The following is a 23,420-nucleotide window of genomic DNA, read 5'->3' on the forward strand; positions in this document are numbered from 1 at the left end:
CTGGGATTTGAGCAGAAGCCCCTCACCCAAGTTACTGGCACTAGTAGGGCTCTGGGCTGCAGCTTCCTCCAGAGGCCTTAGAAATGCGGGGGCTGCCCAAAAGGACCCCCTGAAGCTAGGGCTCCTTCCCCAGTTCTTTATGCACGTGTGCAACAGATACTTACCAAGTGCTTGCTGATTGGCTAATGCTGTCTCAAGTAATGGTAATATATAAGCTATGAATAGCAAAGGCAAAAAGTTTTGCTTTTACAGAGATTCCTCTTCAGAGGTCGAGATTTTCTGTTGAAATTCATTGGAAGTTAATCCAGAAATACAACTGAACATAATTTATAATTAGGTGTATATCAATAACTTTTTGAGTTTAAAAACGTATTTCAGATATTATAAATATTTGGATAGATAGTATATAGTATTTGTGAAGAATGATGTGGAATAGAAAGGTACTCTAAAAGATTTATGAAAAAAAATAAAATAAAAGATTTATGGTAGAGTAAGATATTTCTGGTAAGTTAAGTCAGAAATATGCATGAAAGCCTTTTAAAATGTGCAGAGTTCTAATTAAGCCTGGCAAATTAAATATAAGCTTTTCTCCACTCTCTGTCACTAAAATAACACCATTTTAAATGGTGTAAATAAGAACACACATACACAGACAACAGAAGATAGACAGCAAATGAGTGATGTCAACAAAGTTTTGGATGGTGAAAGTTGTATGGGTAAATAAAGAGTCGATTTAGTTGTCAGCTTTCTCTGTCTGATCAATGCTTGTAAGGAGGAAAACTTAACAAGAGAAAGAACCCTAGAGAGGAGGAGCGTGAAATAAATCAGACACATAAGTTTAAATGACATATAGTATCTCTCAGTCAAGTAAGGCAGAGCACAATATAAGATGGCTAGAAGGAAACCGGAGGAAATGCCTCTCTTGCAAATGGGAAGAGGTCCTGGAGACTGAGGGAGAGAGGACAGGGAGAGGGGAAGTGAAACCAAGTAGAACAAAGATATTCCATATACAGAAACCTCAATGAATGCAAACATTTTGTGTCATAAATGTGAGCCAAGATTAATGATATCGATAAGCATGAAAATGGGGGAAGGGGATTTAAAGCAGGAGGTAGGGAAGTAGGAGGGAAGGGGATAAAAAACAGAGCAAGCTGTATTATGTGCACACACACACACACTCCCCAAGAAACTGTGAACTGAAGGTACTGCAAACATGTACTAATAACAAAAAGGAGCCAGAAGTGATGATAGCAGGTACCTCTGAAGACAGGGATACAGGTCAGAGGGAAACAAAGCAGATGCACGTGACTGTGTGAGAAGTGGAGTCCAGATTCCTGTCCGATTAGGCAAGAATTGCTCATCTTCTTTCCTGGAAGATAGCTGGCAGTTTACTCTGGAGAGCTTGAAAAAGAATGTTAAGGTTCGGGCTGGAGAGATCGCTCAGCAGCCTAAAGCACCTGCTTAGGCAAGTTTGGGCAAGCTCAGGGACTGAGGTTCAATCCAGGGCACCACATGCCACACCAGCCCCATCCCCAGGGTGGGCTGAGCTGGGGCGTACTGGCATATTCTTGTAATCCCAGCGCTGGGGAGGCTGAAAACAGGAGAATCACTATGAGTCTGAGCTGTGCCGGGTCTGAGACCCTGTAACAACAAAATACATTTTAAAAAAAGAAAGAATGTTAAGGCTGTAGATAGAACTGGGAGAAGAAATATGGTGCTATAATAAAAGTAAAAAGATTCAGAAATGATCTAATTGTTGAACTATAAAACCAGGGTGAAGTGCCAAGAACATTTGGCCTCAAGCCTTATAAACTACAGGTCTCAGCACATTCAATTCCTTTGAGCCCATTCCATAAACCTACTCACATACAGAGACCTTTTTAGGGCCACTCTCCTAAATACAAGTAAATTACCAAGGATCAATTGATATGCAAGAAAATCCTGCATCCTGAAAATACAGAGGAAGAAAGAAAATAGCCAAAGGAATTACAGACAACAAAACATCATCATGAGTATGCTCCATGCACTTTGTCTCACTGGAAAATATGCCCCACTAAATGAGGGAGGAAGCAAAGGAAGAAGCCACATATCCATATCCCAGGATTCAATGCACCAGGAAGGCAAGGGAATTATCCAGAAGTTGGCAAAGGGCAGATGATCCCTAGGTCCAAAGAGCAGACATTGCACAGTATCACAGGAGGACAGAAGGTTCCAGAGGCAATGTCTTCAAAATAAATGGAAGCAACAGATCACTTGCCATGTAAACTCCTATAGAGATGAGGGTTATAGGTCCATTAGGTAGGGTGGGGGTGAATTAATAATAGATTTACACAAAGTAAACAAATGGTGAAATGAAACAGTAAAACCAGGATAAATGCAGTGTCTCAGAAACGACATTAGGGCTCAGCTACAGATATTTTACCTGATCATATTAACGAAGATACTGGATTGCTTTAAATATAAAGATTGGGATCTAGGTGTGGTGGCACACACCTGTAATACCAGCACCTGGGAGGCTGAACAGGAGGATTGCAGCACGTTTGAGGACAGCCTGGACTACACAATGAGACCCTGTCTCATAAAACAAACCAACCCAAACAAAGGATTGGGAAAAGTACATATGTGTGGTAGAGTAATATAAAAGTTAAATTGCAATAGATCTAAAGGATAATATATAAACTGAATAATCAAGAACTATAATTATAAACATGATATGCAGAAATATAGAAGCATACTCAAGAAGAAACAGTAGTACTATATGTACTTATTTCTTATATTTGCTCTTCTATATTTTCCGAATTTTTCTTTTTGTTAACTTTTAAAATTTTAGTACAGGGTCTACAGGGTTTCACTATGTAGATCAGACTTGTTTTCAGCCTTCCAAGCACTGGGATTACAGGCGTGTGCCACCACCCCCAGTCTCAATCGCTGTCTCAGCACACTCCCAGGAGGGGGGCTGGCACAGCACACCAGGAATGGAACTCAGGCCGCTGCGTTCTGTCTAAGCAGGTGCTTTAGTCCACTGAGCTATCTGGCTGGCCCTGCTTTTTAAATTTTTTAACATTTTATTTATTTATTTATTTATTTGGTACAAAATACACAGCTCAGACACATAGTGATCCTCCTGTCTCAGCCTCCCCAGTGTTGAGATTACAGGCGTGTGCCACCACACCCAGTTTCAGTGGCTGGCTTGGCACAGGGCTGGCAAGGCATGTGGTACCAGGGATTGATCTAAGGTTCTTGCACTTGCCAGGCAAGCACTTAGACGGCCAAGTTATCTCCCAGCCCTGAATTTTTCTAAACACATATAGATGGTCTAAATTTTTAAAATTGCATTATAGACCAAAAAGGCCAACAAATGCTTGTTTGGGAAACCCAAGCTTACACTTCTAGACAAGATTGTAGCAACTTTGAAATGGCTCCAGAACAAATTACTGACCTCATCAAGGTTCTTTCTGCCCGGTGTGTCGTTGCATCTCCAGGATTCCCTGTAGTTTGGCTAGGAGTTTCCAGGCCCTTCAGTTCTCTATCTCCCTCAATCCAAATATCTCTGTCTCTCTGTCTCTGTCTCTCTGTCTGTCTCTCTCTCTCTCTCTCTCTCTCTCTCTCTCTCTCTCTCTCTCTGCTGTGCCTGTACCCACTGCCCTTCCTTGTTTCTGAATCCATCTTCACTGAAAGAAAATATGCTTATTCTTTTTATCTTTCAGAACTGAAGTATAACTCAGATGAAAGTGGAACTGCACATAGATAGTTGGGTGGTTAAGTGCGCTGGCTTCAGAGACACACAGGCCACATTTGCACTCACTCTGTAATCCAGGATGACCTTGAAATCCCAGTGATCCTTCTGGCTCAGCTTCCTGAGTGCTGGTGTTATAGGCATATGGCAATATGCCTGGAAGCCTCCTCTTTTTTAAAACTTGGAATATTATCAGTGGATATTTGTGTATTGCAATAACAGACCTTTAAGAAATAGTTGCTATGCAGTTGTTAATTCAATGTGTATTTTTAAAATAGTTCTGTATGTGCAATGATTCTTACCTTTATAATCCAGTGAATACAGACATAAACAGTGACATAAATCAGGTATTGTATTGCATATTAGGTTAGGATCGTATGGCAGTTCAACAGAATGGCAACTTGTCCATTCATGGAAAGTCAAGACAATCTCCCAGAGAAGTGGCATGTAAGGTGAGGCCCAAAGGACTGCAAAATGTTCCAGCAGAAAGAACAGTATTCATTGAAGGAATGGAAGGCATTTCATAGTGCTAATGTCTCTGATACATGTGGCAGCAGGCCACTATGAGGCTGCTGAGGGTTAGTTAGGAGCCAATCTTGGAATAGATTTCAAGGAATAGACACAAGGCCAACTTTATAGTCCAGATTTGATGTTAATCCCTTTAAATACAATTTATCAAATCACTGCTTCTATATTTGCTAAGTGAACTAAGCTAGACATGATAGGAAAAGTATTGTATATTTTCACTTATATGAAGGACATAGAATGATCACATTCATGTTAAGGAAATAAGCCAAACAGTGGTTACTAGGAGTTTCAAGAAAGACAAAGAGGGAGTTTTTGTTTGTTTGCTTTTGTTTTTTGAATTTTAGGGAAGGGTCTACAGGGTGTTCAGGGGTTCACTACTAGATCGAACTCATAGTGATTCTCCTGTTTATAGCCTCCCAAGTGCTGGGATTACAGGTGCACACCACCATGCCCAGTCTCAATGGCCGTCTCAGCGCACCCCATGGGTGTGGCCAGCATGGCAGACCTGGGGATTGAATCCCTGGAGGCACTTTAATCAGCTGAGCTATTTGGCCAGCCCAGGAGTTGTTTTTTAATGGGCACAGAAGTTCAGTTTTGCAAGATATTCATGCCCTGAGAATGGGTGGTGGTCACACAACAGTATGAATGTACTTAATTCTTTTTCAATTGTACACTTGAAAAGGGTTAAAATGGAAAATTTTGGGGGCCAGGGAGATGGCTCAGTGGAATAAACACTTCCCTGGCAAGCACAAGGGCCTGAGTTCAATCCCTGGTTCTGCAAAAAAAAAAAAAAAAAAAAAAAAAGGAAAATTTTATGCATGCCTTACCACATTTTTAAAAAATATACAGCACTGTTTATTTAAAATTCATGTAAACTATACCATTTTCCAGAAGTCTTATAATTATTCTATTTTTTTATTTGGACAAACATGCCTGAAATCTAGAGTTCAGTATCCCTCATTTCAATAATCAATAAAAGCAACATGTTGGGTTTGTCCTTGTGGTTTAGGCTAAAGGGTTCAGAATAGTGACAAGCAAATCCCAGGCATAGTCCCATTTTGAGAAAAGGTTAGCATCAATTTGGTATCTGTTATTTAACTTATTTAAGTCTCAGGCTCAGTGTAATTGAAAATTGGTTCTTAGGCTCCCACATCAATTAGAAAATCCAGGAATCTGGCTAAAGTAGACTCAAGTCAGTAAAGACCCTGGTACTCCTAGCAGAGGCAAATTCAAATCCTTCTATACTCATATGAACAAGAGAAGTTTTAAATTTTTCTGGCCATTTCTTAAGCACTAAATATACAACTATTCTGTAATCCAAAAATTTTATTCTAAGAATTCACCACAGAGAAAGGTCTTTACAAAAAGACTTGTACAAGAATGATCAGAGAATTCCTATACTCTAATAACAAACTCACTAGAAAGAAATTAATAAAACAATACTATTCACAATAGCATCAAAAAAGAGAACAATTTTACTATTAACCTAACTAAGGAAATGAAAGAGCTCTATGATGACAATTATATTAGACTGAAAAGGAATTTCAGAAGGTATCAGAAAATAGAACAATATCCCCTGTTCCTGGTTAGACAAAAAACAACATAATCAAAATGCCCATACTTTCAAAACTGATATATAGACTTAATATGATCTCAGTCAAAACACCAAAGTCATTTCTAATAGACCTAGAGAAAGCAACCCTAACATTTATATGAAATCAGAAGAGATCCAGAAGATCAAAAGCCAGGGGAGGGAGTGCCTGTGAAAGCCAAATCAGGGGCCCTAACTCAGCGGCACAGCGCCTGCCTGGCAAGCACAGGGTCCTGAGTTCAATTCCAGTGTGGAAAAAGTCTAAAGCTAAATTAGCTCTAGCACGTGATCTACCCTCCCCACCTCTGGGTTTATAGCCAGAGAACTGAAAACACATGATCAGAGACACGTTCACGTAGCACTTCTCACAATGGCTGAGATATGAGGGATCCGACACGCCCACCCACGGATGAATGGGCAGAGTAAAGAATGCTACCGCCACAAAAAATGGTGGCTGTCCCACGTGGCCAGTCCACTGGTTACCTGAACGTACATCAGAACGGAAACACTAAACTGTATGCACTTATTTTGCAGCAATTAAAATAAAACTTTGAAAAAGAAAATGGTGGCACCTAAAAAAAGAAAAAATAAAAGGTCAAAAGCACTCGTAAGTAACAAAAGCAAACAAGGTGGCATCACCACCCCAGGTTTGATGTTCTTATAAAGCTATAGTGATTAAAACAGCATGGTACTGGGAAAAAAGCAGGCATGTGGCAACATGGAATAGAATGGGAGAAGGAGAAATAATCCTAGGCACACACAGGTATTTGATCTTTGACAAAGCCACATTTAAAAAAAAACTCACTGGAGAACAGATAGCCTCTTTTTTAAGAGGCTCAGAAAATTAGATATGCACATGCAGAAGATTGAGTCTAGACCTGTATATCTGACCATGTATGTGCTAAACTAAACTGAAAATGGATCAAAGATAAAAATGTTAAAACAAAAAACTCTAGTGGAAGATAAAATAGGTACAACTCTTGAAGACATAGACATAGGCAAGGACCTTCTGAACAGAACCACAGGGGCACTGAAAATAATACTGAAAATCAATAAATAGGATCATAACAAAAAACTTTTGTATGGCCAAGGAACCACTAACACATTCCAACACCTACTAAATGGGAAAAAAAATTACCAGCTATTTCTCAGACTAAGAACTAACATTGAGAATACATAAAGAATTTAAAAATATTAGACCCCCTCAAATGAAAGACCAAATCAAAAATAGACAATTGAAATGAATAGATACCTCTCAGAAGAAGTACAAATAACTATCATGTGTGACCATCAGAGATATCCAAATTAAAGCTACAGTGAGATATCATCTTACCCCAGAAAAAATGATTATCATCAAAAAATCTAACAATGAGTACTGGCAAGGTTTGTTGGGAAGAGGAACCGTACCACACTGTTGACATGTAAACTAGTACATAGTACAACCACTGTGAAAATCAGTGTGGAGAGTCCTCAAAAATTGAAAATTAGGGGGAACTACCTGCTCGGGCCCCTCTCCTGTCCCTCTCTTGGACAGGAGCTTTCTTTCTCTCAGTAAATATATTCTGTTCATAATCTCCATTTATTCCTAAAATTCATTCTTCAGTTTGAGAACACGAACTTGTACAGGTCAGGTCAGGAGATCGTTTTTCCCTATGTCATTTGGAGGTTCCCTGTATGGTTTGGAGGTCACCCACCCAAGATCAGATCGGGAGTTTTACTTCCCTGTATCATTTGGAGGTCATCCACCAAGATCATTGGATGGAGGTATGAGTTTGCTTTTCTTTCATGAATTCTGGATTGGGACTTGCTCAGGCAACAAATTTTCATGCTTCAAATGTTACCAAAGTTTTGTCCCACCTCCTGCCCACCTAAGCGAGTTCCCATTCTCTCTACCTTAGCCCCACATGGTTTTACACTATGAAACTCCCTGGAAGAGACAGCTTCCTGGGGAACTACCCGCTCGGGCCCCCCTCCTGTCCCTCTCTTGGACAGGAGCTTTCTTTCTCTCAATAAATATATTCTGCTCATAAAAAAATTGAAAACTAGAAATTCAATGTAATCCAGCTCCCCCCATATTTTCCCAAAAGAGTTAAAACAGTCACATTACAGTGATACACGCATACCATGTTTATAGCAGCACAATTTATAATGCCTAGATCTTGAAAAGAGCGTATATATTCATCAACAGATAAATGGATAAAAAATGTGGTATTTATACACAATGGAGTACTATGATGCTATAAAGAAAGATAAGCTTGAGGCATTCATAGGTAAATGGATGCAATTTGAGACTATAATGTGAAATAATTTAGACACACAAGTTCAAGTATCACATAGTTTCTCCTATATGAGAAACACAAATAAGGAACAAAATAGAAGAGAAAAAAATAGGAAATAGGAAGAAGTTAATATACTTCCCCAAATCATAAGTTCCATTGTTTTGATCATGAAAATTTGCTTTATTTTTTCATTAAAAAGGGAATGATCTGAGAAACTTTACTTATAATAGTTTTTTTAAAAAAGAAAGAAAACAAGTAGCCTAGATATCCATCAATAGAAGACTGGGTAAATAAACTGTAGCATGTACATACAATAGAGTACTATTTATTAATTAAAAGAGTAAATATGTAACAATCTATGGTGGGAAAAATTCAGAACGAGAGTTGCCCCAAGGAGGCAGATTAGTATTGACTAAGAAGGGGCACAAAGGAACCCATAGTTCCTTTATGAAATATGCCCAAGGAAGCTGGTTTGCTCCTTCAAATCTGCAAGGACTCAGCAAGATGGTACCATCCACATACTAGGAAGCAAGCCCACCAGATACCACATTTGCTGCCCTGATCTTGGACTTCACAAACTCTAGATGTCCATTTTTCTTTTCCATAGCATTTACCACTGCCTGATGTACTCTATATATTTTACTTGTTTGCTATTTTATCGATTGTCTCCCACACAACTGTGGATTTCACCATGGTAGGGGTTAGTGTGTCTTGTTCACTACTGTATCTCCAGAACTTAGAATAATACTTGGTGTAACAAATATGTCTGCCAGAAGAATAAAGGAATCACTATAGAATTAAATATTCAATTTACCTTCAGATTTTCTTTGCTGCACCTCCCGAAAATAAGGAGCCTCTTCCTTGGTCACCGACTTGGAGATACTTCCATCTAAACAAGGCCTGGGCAACACAAAGCCCAAGTCCAAATCACAGAGCACCTTGGAACTTTCTTCTTTCTCAAGGAGTAAAGGGTTCATGCTCAGCATCTTTGTCCTGATGTCCACAATCTCCATTTCATTTGGGAGAGAAACAGAACGCTCTTGTGTCCATTCTTGATGCACTGAGGTTATGTGACTAAAATGGGAGAGATGGATTGATTTAAAACTCATCCAACACATAGTTTGGATCTGCAATGTTCCCCAAAGGCCCTTATGTTAAAAGATTTGTGTCCAGCTTGTAGCATCGTTGAGAGGTGGCAGAATCTTAAGGAGGCAGGAGAACCTAGAGGAAAGAAGTCAGGCAGGTCCCTAAAGTAGACACTAGGAAGCTTGTTTCTTTGTCTCTCTTTTGCTTCCTGGACACCATGTGGTGAGCAGAATCCTCAGCTACACATGCTTCTCTGTGATGTACACACACACACACAAACACACCCCAGAGCTAAATAATCATTGACTCATACCTCTGAAACCATGAACCAAATGTAACCTTTCCTTCTTTTTAAGTTTATTTATCTCAGACATTTTGTCACAGTGGTGGAAAGTTAACAGTCACCATGTTTACTGGATCTCTACTTCTCAAGCCAGTCTGACCCCACTGGAAAGTTTAGAGATCTACTTTCAAATGATGCTGCTAAGTAGAATGGCTGTATCCTGAAAAGATAAGACCTCTCCTCCTCCAACCGGTTCCCACCTTCTGTGTACTCTGTACCCAGTACAATCACCCAAATGGAGTTGGTTTTAGTCCACTTTAAAATTTTTAGTCCTCATTTACTGAAGTAGAGAAATCAGAGACAGTGTAGGTACAAGAGTAGTGCTGTGTATGTCCACAGGCTCTAGCCAGCCCAGTTCTCAGGCTATGTTTGGAACAGCTTTTAAAGTTTCAAATATGTTGTGGGTTGATACTTTTGTAAACCATAATAAAAATGAATGATTATGAAAACAAATTTTAAAAACATTCAGACAATAAGCCCCAATTTTTTCAACAAATGACCCACAAACTTAAAATTACGTTCTCAAATTGCTATATAGTTTTTTTTTAATGTTTACTCTTACATTCTGTATTGAGGTCATCATGGAGGGAACATAGAGTCAACAACCACCTTTTTATGGGCCAGGGAGATGCCTCAGTGGAATAAGCGCCTCCCTGGCAAGTGCAAGGGCCTGAATTCAATCCCCCATTCTGCAAAAAAAAAAAAAGTGGGTTTTTTTGGATCTGTAATGTTCACTGCTGTATCTCCAGTACTTAGAATAATACTTAGCATAACAAATATGTTTGCCAAAAGAATAAAGGAATCACTATAGAATTAAATGCTCAATTTACCTTCAGATTTTCTTCGCTGCACCTCCCAAAAATAAGGAGCCTCTTCCTTGGCCACCGACTTGGAGATACTTCCATGTAAACAAGCCCTGGGTACCAGGGATAGAACTCAGGACCTTGCACTTGCCACTGAGCTAGCTCCCCAACAAAAACCACATTTTTGATAATACTTTTCTGGAGCAGGGTTAGCAGACTCTTCTCTTGGGGACAAGTGTGTCCTTCATCCTACTTTTGTAGCTTTAGTTGGACTGCATGTGCACTCATTTACTTACATACTGTCTATGGCTGCCTTCAAGTGACAATTGTAGAGCCGGACCGTTGCAAAAGAGACCATCTGGCCCTAAAGGCTTAAAATGTTATTTGATCCCTGCCATACAATATCTACTTTGATCATTTCTTTAGAACATTGTTTGTGCTCAAATCACGACAACTTTAGGTCACTACACAAGTATCATCACTTCATATTTATATCCTAATCGAACACCCCCAGGATATTCCTTACTTGCTTTTTTTCACATCTTCTTGGCTCACTTCTTGGAGATGACTGGCGTGTCTTGGAAAAGTCATAATAATCTCAACACCTACGGAAACACATAGCAGTAGCAATGGGGGAAATTAATGATTAGCAAGTTTAAAGAGTAAGCAAAAGTAAATTCACTGTAATAAATGGGATCATTGCATATATGTAAAATATACCAATAAACTTAATAAAAAAGTAAATATAATGAATGATAAGGGGGAGAAGTATTTATATTTCTATTTGGCCAATTTGTTAATGATTAGAAAGTATACATGAACCAGGGGCTGAGGTTTGACCATCTTTATATCTTTCCCGTCCAGCGGATGATATGTTTTAAGTAAACACTTAAGGACAAGAAAACTATAATAAACATTTCCAGATGTAAAATATGCTTTTACAATGAGCAGTACTGTCCTTGAGTTGATAAAGCAAGGCCTCTTTCTGTAAGGTGTAACCAACTGTACTTACCTCTGAGGACCACATATAGTGAGGATTAACTGAGATAATCCTTGTAGCCCCAAAGCAGCTTCCTTGTTGTATTTGTAATTTTAATCCTCTCCTATTTGGTTCCACAGAGTGATTCTTGGTCTAACCCAAGTTCCAACTTGGAAAACCAATGCTCACGGATAACATAACATAGTTTAGAGTTGGTTTCTTTACTTATTTTTCACCATTCAACACACTTGGTTGAGTACATATATACCAAGCCCAAAACTTTGGACTGAAGATATATAGACAATTTCTAGCGGAGACAATAAGCAGCAAAGAATGCAGTGAGACACCAAGCACTGTGACGGACAGGTGCAGAGCGTGGGAACACAGAGCAGTGCCTTTCTAGGTGGTACAGTGTTTGTCCAGCCCACGATTTGGCAGAGCTGTTTACTCAGTCTACATATGCCTGAGGGAACAATGTGTTTTGTTTTTTTTTTTAAGTTCCACTGACTGAATTTTAGGGATAAAGTATCACAAGAAGGACTGAAAAAGGGATGGACCAGATCTGAGTCGATCTATCTTGTCTTGCTTCTTTCTGGGTACCCTGGGAAAAATTTACTAATTGTTCTCATCATCTAAGATTTTTATTGCTTTTAAAGAACTTTGGAGATTTTGTTGAATACAAAGGAACTACCAGAGTAAAAGCATTTTTATTGTTTGTTTTTTATGTTTGTACCTTTAAAAAAATATATGTATTTGGTCCAGGGTCTCACCATGCAGCTCGGACTCGTGGTGATCCTCCTGTTTTCAGCCTCCCCAGCACTGGGATTACAGGCTTGCACCACAACACCTGGACTTATCTGTGCCATTTGAAGAGACTCATGCAGTTTTTGTTTTGTTTTGTTTTGTTTTTGTGGAACCAGGGATTGAACTCAGGCCCTTGTGCTTGCCAGGAAAGAACTTATTCCACTGAGCCATCTCCCCGGCCCCGACTCATGCAGTTTAAAAGAAACAGTAAAAATTCTCAAAAGGAAAAGTTTTATTTATAATCAGGCAAATGATAATAATGTTTACTATCTTTGTCATCTAACATTATATTTTGTGTTACCATGAAAATGTATCTAGCTTTGGTTTTCTTCATGTTTCTCAAACATGAGGACTTGATTGTATGTTTTCCAATATTACACATTAGCAAAGAATGCCTCTCTAAATGAAGTTTTCCTTGGAATGGTCAAATGGTTTTCTAAATTTTCAAAAGGTGCTACCACCACCCTATGTAGTATGAAATGAGAGGCTTTGAATTACAGATCTGGAAGGAGCTTAGAAGTCATCTGATGTAAGCCTCTCATTTTTGTTTTTTTTTTTATTTTTTTTAAAGAGTAGGAATAATTTATTGAGAGAAAAAAAAAAGTTTCTATCTGAAAAGGACAAATGGAGGCCCAGAAAGTGGGTTGCCCACCAATCCCGCTTCTCAAGCAAAGCCATGAGGTGGGCAGGCTTAAGGTGGGACAGAACTATAGGCAATCAAGAAGATCACAAGTATCTAATATTGATCCAGTCTGACAAATCCTAGGATGGGTGTGCGGTGGGACAAAACTATGGCCAACCAATAAGATTACAAGTTTAATCACTAGGGTTATATTGATTAAATGAAGTCCTTCATTTTAAGACAAAGAAACTGACAGCCATGAATCTATGTGAGACGCACAAGGTTACTCTCCAACTTGAAAGACGGATGTCTTTCATAACATTTCTGTAGTCATCCTCCAGTGTTAAAACCTAAGTGATACGTTAGTGTGTGAAAAACATACAGCATCCAACCATAATAACTAAACTGTCAGTGAAAAGGATGTTCCGGTACCTGCTAGATGAATGTAGTATTTTGCTGTGGAAGTTAGAAAATGAATATTCACATGAGCACGTCACTAAAAATGACTGTATTTTTTATGATTATGGAAGTCAGATAAACCCAAAACATTTTCAAGCAAATTTAATGTATTCAAAAGTCCAACTAAGGGCCAGCAAGATAGCTCAACAGACTAAACACCTGCTTAGGCAAGTGCAGGGACCAGGGTACAATTCTTGGCATCATATGCTGCACCGGTCCCACCCCCGGGCATGCTGAGCCAGCCACAGAATCTCGGCATCGTGGCAAATGCCTGTAATCCACGGCTGGGGAGGCTGAAAATAGGAGGATCACCAAGTCTGAGCTGCACAGTGAAAGCCTGTACCAAACACACACACACACACACACACACACACACACACACACACAGTCCAACTGATTTCTTTTTCAACAAAGCAATAAGCATACAGTAAGCAAATACAAGGAATGCTAGCCTTTTAAAAATTCTTAAGAGCTAATGGCCACTATCCTAATTGTTGGTCCTAAATGAGGAAAATATTACAGAAAGTGCTGACTCTGAAATCATTTAAAAAGATAAAAACATTTCCTTTCTTCTGTCTTTGAATACTGTGACCAGCCAAGGAACTACCTAAGCTCTGAACATACCCGAGACTAGCAAAGATGATGCCTTGTCACAGGCAAAAATAAAATACTGGAGTACATTATCATGCCCAAAGCACATTTTTCACATAAGGAAGTGTAAATTAACCCTGCCAGAAAATATTACCATTCAGAGAAATAAAAAGTCAACATTGTGACAGAGCCAAAAACGCATTTTCTTCATAGAGGAGGTGAAAATGATATTCATAAAAAATCAGAAAATGATTATTAACTTATTGTTAGTGTTAAAGCCATTATTAAAAGTGGAAACTTAAAATATGGCCCAGCTGGACTGGTGAGATGGCTCAGTGGTCTAAAGCACCTACTTAAAACAAGCTTAGCAAAGCACAGAGACTGCGGTTCAATCCCCCAGCACCACATGCCAGCCAGCCCCGCACCCTTTACACATAAATAAATAAATAGATAAATAAAATTTTTAAAAAAAAATATGGCCCAGCCTGACTTATTCATTGAAGAAAAATTACTGTCTCTGGAAAAGACTGACTTTCCTGTGTATTTTCTTTGTTCTGTTTAAATGATGGGCATTTTTAAAAAATCATTTGTGTATTTATTTACTATGCAGCTCAGACTCATAGTGATCCTCCTGTCTCAGCCTCTGCAACTCTGGGATTACAGGCTTGCACCACCATGTCTGGTCTCAGTGGCTAGCACAGCATGTTCAGGTACCTGGTGGAACAGCATGAGGTAGTGGGTATTGAACCCAGGTCCTTGCACTGGCCAGGCAGGCACTTAGACTGCCAAGCTATCTCTTGGCCCCTTGCTGGGCATATTTGTCTGAATTTTGGGCATCAGAGTTGAGAGTACTTTGATACCCTTCTCTGTGTTTATTTTCCTAAACTGTACATTTCAACTTTTAAAAACTGTATTTTCTAGCCTCCTGTATAACTAGAGTTCAGAAAGCTTACTTGAGAGACTGATTCATGCAAGTTTGAAAGAAAAGAAAAGGAACAGGTGTCCTTTGCACTGAGGCGGTGTCAGCAGAGGAACAGAGTTCTTAGGTACACAGTGGGATCATGGTTGTGGCAGAGAGCATGATTTGGGGGTCAGCACTGGCCAGTTGTGAGATGTGCTTCTAGGAATTCTTCCTGACAATCCAATCGAGAATCTTCCTATTATGAGTGAATGCTATGTCCTCCCCAAATCCATGCACTGAAGCTTGTTCCCTAGTGTGCTTATATATTTAGAGAAATAAAGGTTACACAAACTCCTAAGGTTGAGGCCCTGATCCAGTAAGATGTGTGTCTATATAAGAAAAGAACCTGGGGATCCTTGCCCTGGAAAAGGCCGTTTGAGAGTAAAATTAATGAACTATGAAAAAATAAATGTCTGCTGCTTAAATCCTTTAGTCTGTGTTACTGTGGTCGGTCTGCATGGACTAAGGTGGTTTCTCTCTGGTTTATGAACTTTCTAATGTCTTTTTCAAAGTCACCCCTTTTTTAACACAACTAAGACAAGGTTCTCTGTGATTAAGATGTACTTATATTATATTAAAAATGTAAGCCAGTCATTTATTCCCTAAAATCGCTGTTATTGACTCATAAAAACAGTAAGTGTATAGGATCAGTTTCTGGTCTACAAAGTTTGCACCTGCTCCTCTCCTCCTCCTCTTCCTCCTCCTCCTCCTCCTTTTCCTCCTCCTCCTCTTCTTCATCTTCAAACACATGGCATCTTCATTATTTCATTTTTTACTTATTTATTTTTTGTGGTACCAAGGATTGAACTCAGGACCTGGAATAAGGCAAGCACTTATTCCACTGAGCTATCTCCCCAACTCAGCACCTGCTTTTCTTCTGAGAAAAATAGATGACTGAGGAAAGAAAAAAGTTTTCTGGGGCCAGGGAGATGGCTCAGTAGAATAAGCACTTGCCTGGAAAGTGCAAGGGCCTGAGTACAATCCCCGGTTCTGCAAAAAAAAAAAAGTTTTCTATTAGAGAAAAAGTTGACTTTATCTTTTTGGTCCATAAATTATATTTTACATATTACCCTCCCAAAAGTCTATAATAAAGCAAATTTATGCTGCAGGAACTTAAATTCTCCATAAAGAGTGTTAAAATTTATGGGAGTGATCCAAATGTTATGAGGATTACAGTATTTTAATTAGTGATATTTTCTTTTTAATATAATATTATGGACAAACAAACAAAATGGTTAAATATACATATTTATAACAGAATAAACAGTCATGTGGTATATGATTAAGGTCTTCTTTGGAAGGCATGTGAGTACTTTGAACTTCAATAACCCTTTAAGTAACATGAAAATAGGATTTAAATAATGAATTTTTTAGAGTAAATTTTTAAAGAGAACTACATTGATATTTAATATGCCTAAAATCCACAGCAATCCACAAAAACACATTTGCTTAACACTCTGAGAAGAGTAACTCAACTGAAATCTATTAACTGTGAGGGGAAATTTTATCAAAAAAATTATTGTTTCTTTGAAGTTGGTAACCCAGTTTTAAGCCTTAAAATTCTAAGAGATCAGTGAAATGCTGTATAAGTGTTATAGTAAAGCTGAAAACAAAACAAAAAACCTGAAAACATAGCAAATAAATCTTAAAAAAAAAAAAGTCAGGTGCCTCAATGGCAAGTTATCCCCAAAATAAGCAGAATAAATGAACTATTTAACCTCTGGGAAGGTGCTCAGGGACGGTATTAGGCTGCTGAGAACTTGGCTTAGAGGACAGAAAGTTCAAAGGAAGCTTAAAAAGACTGTTTGGAAGCGAGTAGGAGTTTTAAATTTTTAATTAGTTCTTTCGGGCTTAAAGGTGCTCATCATTTTTAACTGCTGCTAACTTTCTCAGCCTGGGGAGAGATTTGCAGCAATTTGGAGAAAGGCAGCAGGTTGTCCAGTAGAGGGCAGCAGACCCAAAGCACCAGAGGAGAATCAGGCTAGGAAAAAGTGCAGTCTCTAGGGAAGTAAAAAGGATGAGAAAAACATCTATCTAAGAGGGCAGCTTCCCTGGGGCGTTAGAAATGGAAGCCAGCAAATTACCAGGGAGAAACTGGAGCAGTTCAAATAAACATTTAATCTAAGAAGGTTATAGGTAAGTAGATGACAGGGGAATGTGATGGCTGTGGTGACTATTTTCTGAAGCGAGGATCTACAAATACTGTGTGGTCTGCAGGGGCACTTGGGGATATTGCAGGGTAATATATTTGAAATAGGTGTTGTTCTGGAAAATTCTTGATTGCTGGCCCCACAGAACAAAGGCAGACTGGGCATTTCTGAGCTAGTTCACTCTCCCACCTTCCTAAGAAAGGAACTCAGGGACCACTACAGATGGATAGATATTTGGTGCTGGAAGGCAACAGATTCCTCGAGCTGATTTAAGATTCTGAGTGGAAGGAGAAGGGAGAAAGAATGTTATCAGCACAAAGGAAAGGGACAGAGAGTTGTACTGAGCTTGGGTGGGGTGGGCTGCGGAGAAGAACCAGGACAGAGTTGGCAGCTGGAGAGGGGCAAGTTGCCAAAATTCACTTATTCAGATGTGGACTAAAGGATATGATATGGAGTGGCTTCTATTTTCCTTTGTGATTATTTTCTTTTCTACAACACCCCCTCCTCTACTACACTACCACCCCTAACAAACTGAACCCACATCCCCAGCCCTTACAAGGTCTCACCATGTTACCCAGGCTGGCCTCAAACATACAACCTTGGGACAGCTTCCTGAGGAGCTGAGATTACAGGTATGTGCCACCATGCTTGGCCTTTTCTGTGTTTTCAAGGTTGCCCTGCACGCTTCAGAAACCAGGAGGTGGAATTCCCCCAAATCAATGTTAACTTTATAAATACATGGATGACAGAAGCCAGATACCTTCAGTTCTGGGTGGCCAATCTTGTCCTTCAGCTTCTTCATCAACCAATATGGAATGACTGCAGTCATCACCTGGTTCAGACTCCTGCAATATAAAAGGAAAACTATGCTATGCAATGCACTCCTTCATTGGCACAGCGAGTGTTGGTTTTTCAAGGCTAGTGTTTCACACCGTGGGTTCCTTCTAAATTGGATAAAGTACTTAAGACTAAAATAATGAGACAGTGTCTGCCCCCAGAGCAGCAGGCTCAGACAGTTGCAGATGTGATTAATTGCATAATCAAAAATGAAGATCAAAGCTGAAATCACATAAACACATAGAAATTCAATATTTTATACTTTATCACTTCAGCATCCAGGCTGCTAAGCTGCCACAAATTCCATCTGGATGGCCAACTGGAAAGAATCCTTCAGCCACAGTCACAGTGAACAACCCCAATGGAACATGATCTTTTCCATAATGCCTCCCTGGGGCATCATTCACAAATGGTGAGGATAGAAATCCCTGCCCCTTGTGGAAGCTACAGATAGAACCCGAGACCAAAGAAGGCAGCAAAGCTGGTTAGAGTTTTCCCTATGACAGCTCAGTGATCTAATCATTGGCACACAACTTTGCAAGCCTCCTATTTTTGCTCTTTAGAAAACAATCGTCTCGCTGAAAAACAAAGTTGAAAATCAACTGGATTTACAAAAGACACTCTGAACTCTGTAAACAAATGTTTTCTTATTGGAATTCATTGTTGTCCACAGAATTTGTTAGAAATTATTGCTGTTGATTTTGAGCTGTTTAATTTCTATAAGAAGGGTGATGGGGGTAGTTTAGCATCAGAGTATGGGCTTAGCATGGAGGCCATGGATTCAGTCCAGAAAACAACCTCCCCCATCAACAATAGATGCAAGCAGTAGTTAAAACGTCACATCACACCTCAGATGTTCTAATTTGCTTTACTTCTCCTCTGATCTGGATGAGTTACTTATGTGAGGGGACTGTTGGATAAAAAATCTTTGCCCCATATGCAGGTGCCTGTATCTGACAGCTCAGACAGACAGCCTGTCAAAAAAAAAACCCTCTGATACTTCATTTATTAATTCAAAGATGGATTGGAAATGTTTTTCTTTTCTTTCTTTTTTTTTTTTTTTTGCATTCATGTTAATTATCATAGAACATAATAAAAGTAAAACCCTCCATTAATAGTGCAGCTGAAAATATATCTAGATATTCAGTCATAGTTTAGTTGTCACACTTTGCTTTTATTCTGAAATTTACACTTTTCAAAAATATTGTCTCCTTATGAAGGTTAGAAATTCTCACTGAGGCCATCCTGGTTTCAGCGACAGATGGATTTCTCTTATTCCCAACTGCTGTCAATTTCATTGCCTATCCTTCTCCAAATTTCAAAAATTCTGCCATTATCTGGCAAGTTCATTTTCCTCCCATCCATTTATAAAAGGGGGAAGCCTTTACTTTTTTCACAATATATGGAAATGCAAGAAAGACCTTGTAAAAAAAACAAGAAAAAAATTACCTATTATCCAACAACTAAAGACAAACGATAATAACATAACAAACATCCTTCCTTTATTTTTTCCTAAGTGCTTAAAAATCAAGCTGCATCAGACAGTCTGGCTTCTTCACTTCAGACAAGCATTAGCTCTGCCTGTCTCTCATGCTGTGATGCCCTGCACTGCCTCAGCCTACTGCCAGTGAGAAGGACAGCATCAGAAACAGCCGGTGGACCTTGGGTGAGAACTAGGAGCCAAAATAAACCTTATTTCTTTATAATTAAAAAAAGATAAGCATACATTTAAATAAATTAGTAAGTAAACATCATTTCATGTAATTCTCAATTTCTTTCCTCAAGTAAGTATCTGTCAAAAGGCCATAATAATGTTTTTGCTCAAAATCCTGTAAGTCTTACAAGGCCCATCTTGCTTATTAGACAATTCTTAATTCTTCCTCATGACACGTAGTTTTATGAACATCTTTACAACTAACATTCCAATTTTGCATTGTTTCTTTAGGTTTGTGGATATGGAATTATTAATTTAAAGAGCACAAAAAAATTTTTTTTTAATTATTTATTTATTTATTCCTTTAGTGTGTGTGTGTGTGTGTGTGTGTGTGTGGCCAGCTCAGCCCACCAGGGGGCAGGGCTGGCTGGCATGTGGTGCTGGGGGATTGAACCGCGGTCCCTGTGCTTTGCCAAGCTTGTTCCAAGTAGGTGCTTTAGACCACTGAGCCATCTCTCCAGCCCCAGAGCACAAAAATTTTAAGTTTTCTTACAACATACTGCTTAAAAGTAAAGTTTTACCTATTTATAATCTACCAGCAGCATATGTGTTTCATTACATCTTCTCTCATCAATTTATCAGGCTTCATTTTATTAGTGTAATACCTGAGATTGATCCCCTTATTATGTGACTGTATACTTTTTGGTTAATAGAAAAGTTAGAGTATCATAGATGCTTATGGATCATTTGGATTTTTCTTTGCATCATACGTAGAATTTTTCAGACCCTTAGCATACAAGACTATAAGATCTCAAAATATATTTATTACCTCCTACAATTACAGTGATTTAATGAAATTTTTATGCCAAAGCTTGGGAAAATAGCAGCTTTCATTTGTGTCATATGTACAACTCGTTCTCACACTAGGTTTCTATGGTGATTAATAGGCTAGGGTCAGTCTCAACTGCTCCATTTATTGAATAGATTGTCCTTTAGGAGAAGCTGGGAGATTGTAGGCATATGTACCTACCAAATACATATCAATAGTTAGCATTTACATATATTGTGCCAGGTATTGTTCGGTGTACCTTATCTGTATTAAACAGTAACTAATTTTGTCCTCACAATAAATACAAAGATAAGAACTATTATTTTCATTTTACACATGAAGACCAGAAAAGTTGAATAGGTCACACAGATGCAGTTGAGGATCCAAGATTTATACCTGGGCTCTGAAGTCTAGTTCCAGACTTGTTATCAGTCTACTATCTTGCTGCCAGGAAAGTTTGAAACAAAGAATTTCAACAAGAACCAGAAATAAAGGGCCAGCAAGTTAGCTCAGTGACAGGGCGTGGTGGCACACACCTGTAATCCCAGCACTGGGGAGGCTAAAAACAGGAGAATCACTACATGTCTGAGCTGCATAGTGAGACCCTGTACCAAATACATTCAAAAAAAATAGGAGAATCAACAATGAACAATATGAAAACAAAGGACATTCAAACTTAAGTAACAAATATTATATAGGAAAAAAGAAAAATACACAGTACCTAAAGGAGCCTGACAAAAATATCTGCCCTGAAATAAACTGAAAGCGTAAATATCACAAACAAAGCGGCTGTAGGGAATAAGACCCACGTTGAAGGTAATTACTGAAAGAAAAACTCTAAAACAAAAGCAGTATATTTTCTGTGTGTGTGTGTGTGTGTGTGTGTGTGTGTGTATGTATGTGTGTGTGTGTGACAGGGCTTTGCTTTGTACTTCAGGCTGGCTGGCCTGGAAACCACCTTATAACCCAAGCTGGCCTCAAATTTGCAGTGATCCTCCTGCCTCAGCCTCCTGAGGGCTGGGATTACAGGCATGTGCCATCACACCCAGCTGCCTAATTTTTTATAGAATGTTAATTATGACAGTATTGAAGCTATGCTTGGGGTCACAAGGAGAATTAGAACAGTGATTCATATACTGTGCCGAGTACAAGAGAGACATTAGCAAATCTCAAATGTAAATGCATTGTATAAACTACTAGCAACCACCCAAGAGGTACAGGACGGAGGAGAAACAGAACACAGAATTCTCACCTGCAAACATCAGACCACCAAACATGGAGAAGGGAAAAGTAGCCTAGAAATCATACAGAGTTAAAGTTGGAGAGCATATCCCCTTAGATGAGAAAACAAAAATTGGAAGAACCTTTAAAGAGTCTGTCAGGAACAAGGTATTTGCTTATATTTGTTCATCATAAAAGCTATTTCAGACAAGCAAGAGCAGCAAGCCTCCATTCAAAGAAAAGAAGCCAAGAACAAGCCTGGGCTCTACAATTTACATTCTAAAGAAAGCATGAGAAGGAAAAGGCAAGTTCAATAGTGAAGAAGTCTATTTCACCCCCTATAAAGGAATTCAAATTTGATTTCAACCACAATAAGAAAAAAATAAACAGGGAGAGTTGTTTTTTGTTTTTTGGGTTTTTTTTTTTTAAGTTTTACAGTTTCATGAAAAGTTTACTGGGGCTTGGGAGATGGCTCAGTAGAATAAGTGCTTGCCCGGCAAGCGCAAGGGTCTGAGTTCAATTCCCGACTCCTCCAAAAAAACAAGAAAAAGTTTACTAATATCAAGGGATTTTTTTTTTGTCTTTTTAAAAATATGCTTTCTTAAATGTACAATTAAGAATGAAAGTAGGTGTGTTTATCAGTTTCTAATGCATGCTGCTCACTCTATTTTATTTATTTTTTTTTCAAAGTTTTATTGATAAACAGCAGTGAGACAGTTTCAAATCAAATCGGAAGTACAGTTTCAACAAATAATACACTGCATATATCCTTCTTAGTGGTTAATTGCTGTACAAGATGCGGACTTGAGATCCTATTTACAAACACCATTAGAACAAATCATTCTATTCATTAAGAGAATGCAACTATATATCTATCCTAACCACTTTAAATACACAGATACAAAATGGACATTCATCGGTATACCCCATTTTTATTTTATTTATTTTTTAAATTTTTTTTTTATTTATTTATTTTTTTTTTGTATTTTAGGGAAGTGTCTACAGGGTGTTCAGGGTCTCACTACTAGATAGGACTCATAGTGGTCTGCCTGTTTACAGCCTCCCAAGAGCTGGGATTACAGGCACGCGCCACCACGCCCAGTCTCAATTGCCATTTCAGTGTGCCCCAGGGACATGGCCAGCACTGCATTTCCCAGGATTGAACCCCCGGCCCCTGCACCTGCTTGCAGGCAGTTTAATCTGCTGAGCTATTTGGCCAACCCTGAGTATTTTAATTTTATTATTATATGATATATATGATTAGTAATTATGATTAGTAATATAGTAATTGTATTACTGATAAGAACAGATACTACACTTGTTCTTAGCCAAAAGGCCGAGAGGCAATAGTAATTTTATTAGTATATTACTATATGATATATTTGAAACCCAAAACAATGCAACCTACAATAATGCAGGGCATAGAGTTTTCATGGTGCTAGAGATGCAAGCCCAGGACATGTGTACGATGAGTGTGAGCTCTATCACCGAGCTACCTAGGACAGAGTTTCTCCGCCTCGAAACTACTGACATTTAGGGCAAGATCATTCTTTGCTGTGGGGCAGTTGTGTGCACCCCTGAATGTTAAACAACATCTTTGGTCTCTACCCCACTACATGTCATACTGGATATGACACCAAAATGTCCCAAACATTACCAACACAACCCCTAGGCACTGCCTCCATTATGCCCCCAGTACAAAATCCACTTTGATATTTGCAGATTAACTTGTTTAGAAATGTTATAAATGCACAGTTAAAATACTACAACAGAATTACAAAAATAAAAGTTCCTATTTCATATTATGTCATGCCCCAGAGAAGTCTTAGTTTAAGCATTTCGTTATTTTCAATATATTTAACTTTCATTTTATAGAAAAATCTAATCATAAGCCATGTGTGGTGGTGCACACCTGCAATACCAGCACTCAGGAGGCTGAGGCAGGAG

The 23,420-nt window shown here is 38.7% G+C and overlaps 1 protein-coding gene and 1 pseudogene across 1 annotated transcript in view; both read right to left on the bottom strand.

Annotated features, from left to right (window-relative positions):
• Positions 1–23,420, bottom strand: part of Map3k19 (mitogen-activated protein kinase kinase kinase 19) — a 52,358-nt gene that overhangs the window by 21,499 nt on the left and 7,439 nt on the right. The window contains exons 3-5 of the mRNA XM_004626380.2: positions 17,693–17,777; positions 10,893–10,971; positions 8,949–9,208 (exon numbers count right to left, since the gene is read on the bottom strand). Coding sequence (XP_004626437.1) covers positions 8,949–9,208; positions 10,893–10,971; positions 17,693–17,777 — 424 coding nt within the window. The remainder of the gene's footprint in view (positions 1–8,948; positions 9,209–10,892; positions 10,972–17,692; positions 17,778–23,420) is intronic.
• Positions 22,719–22,821, bottom strand: LOC111815315 (annotated as a pseudogene).

This window comes from Octodon degus, unplaced genomic scaffold (genome assembly GCF_000260255.1).
Source record: "Octodon degus isolate 3935 unplaced genomic scaffold, OctDeg1.0 scaffold00014, whole genome shotgun sequence".
Classification (NCBI taxonomy): Eukaryota; Metazoa; Chordata; class Mammalia; order Rodentia; family Octodontidae; genus Octodon; species Octodon degus.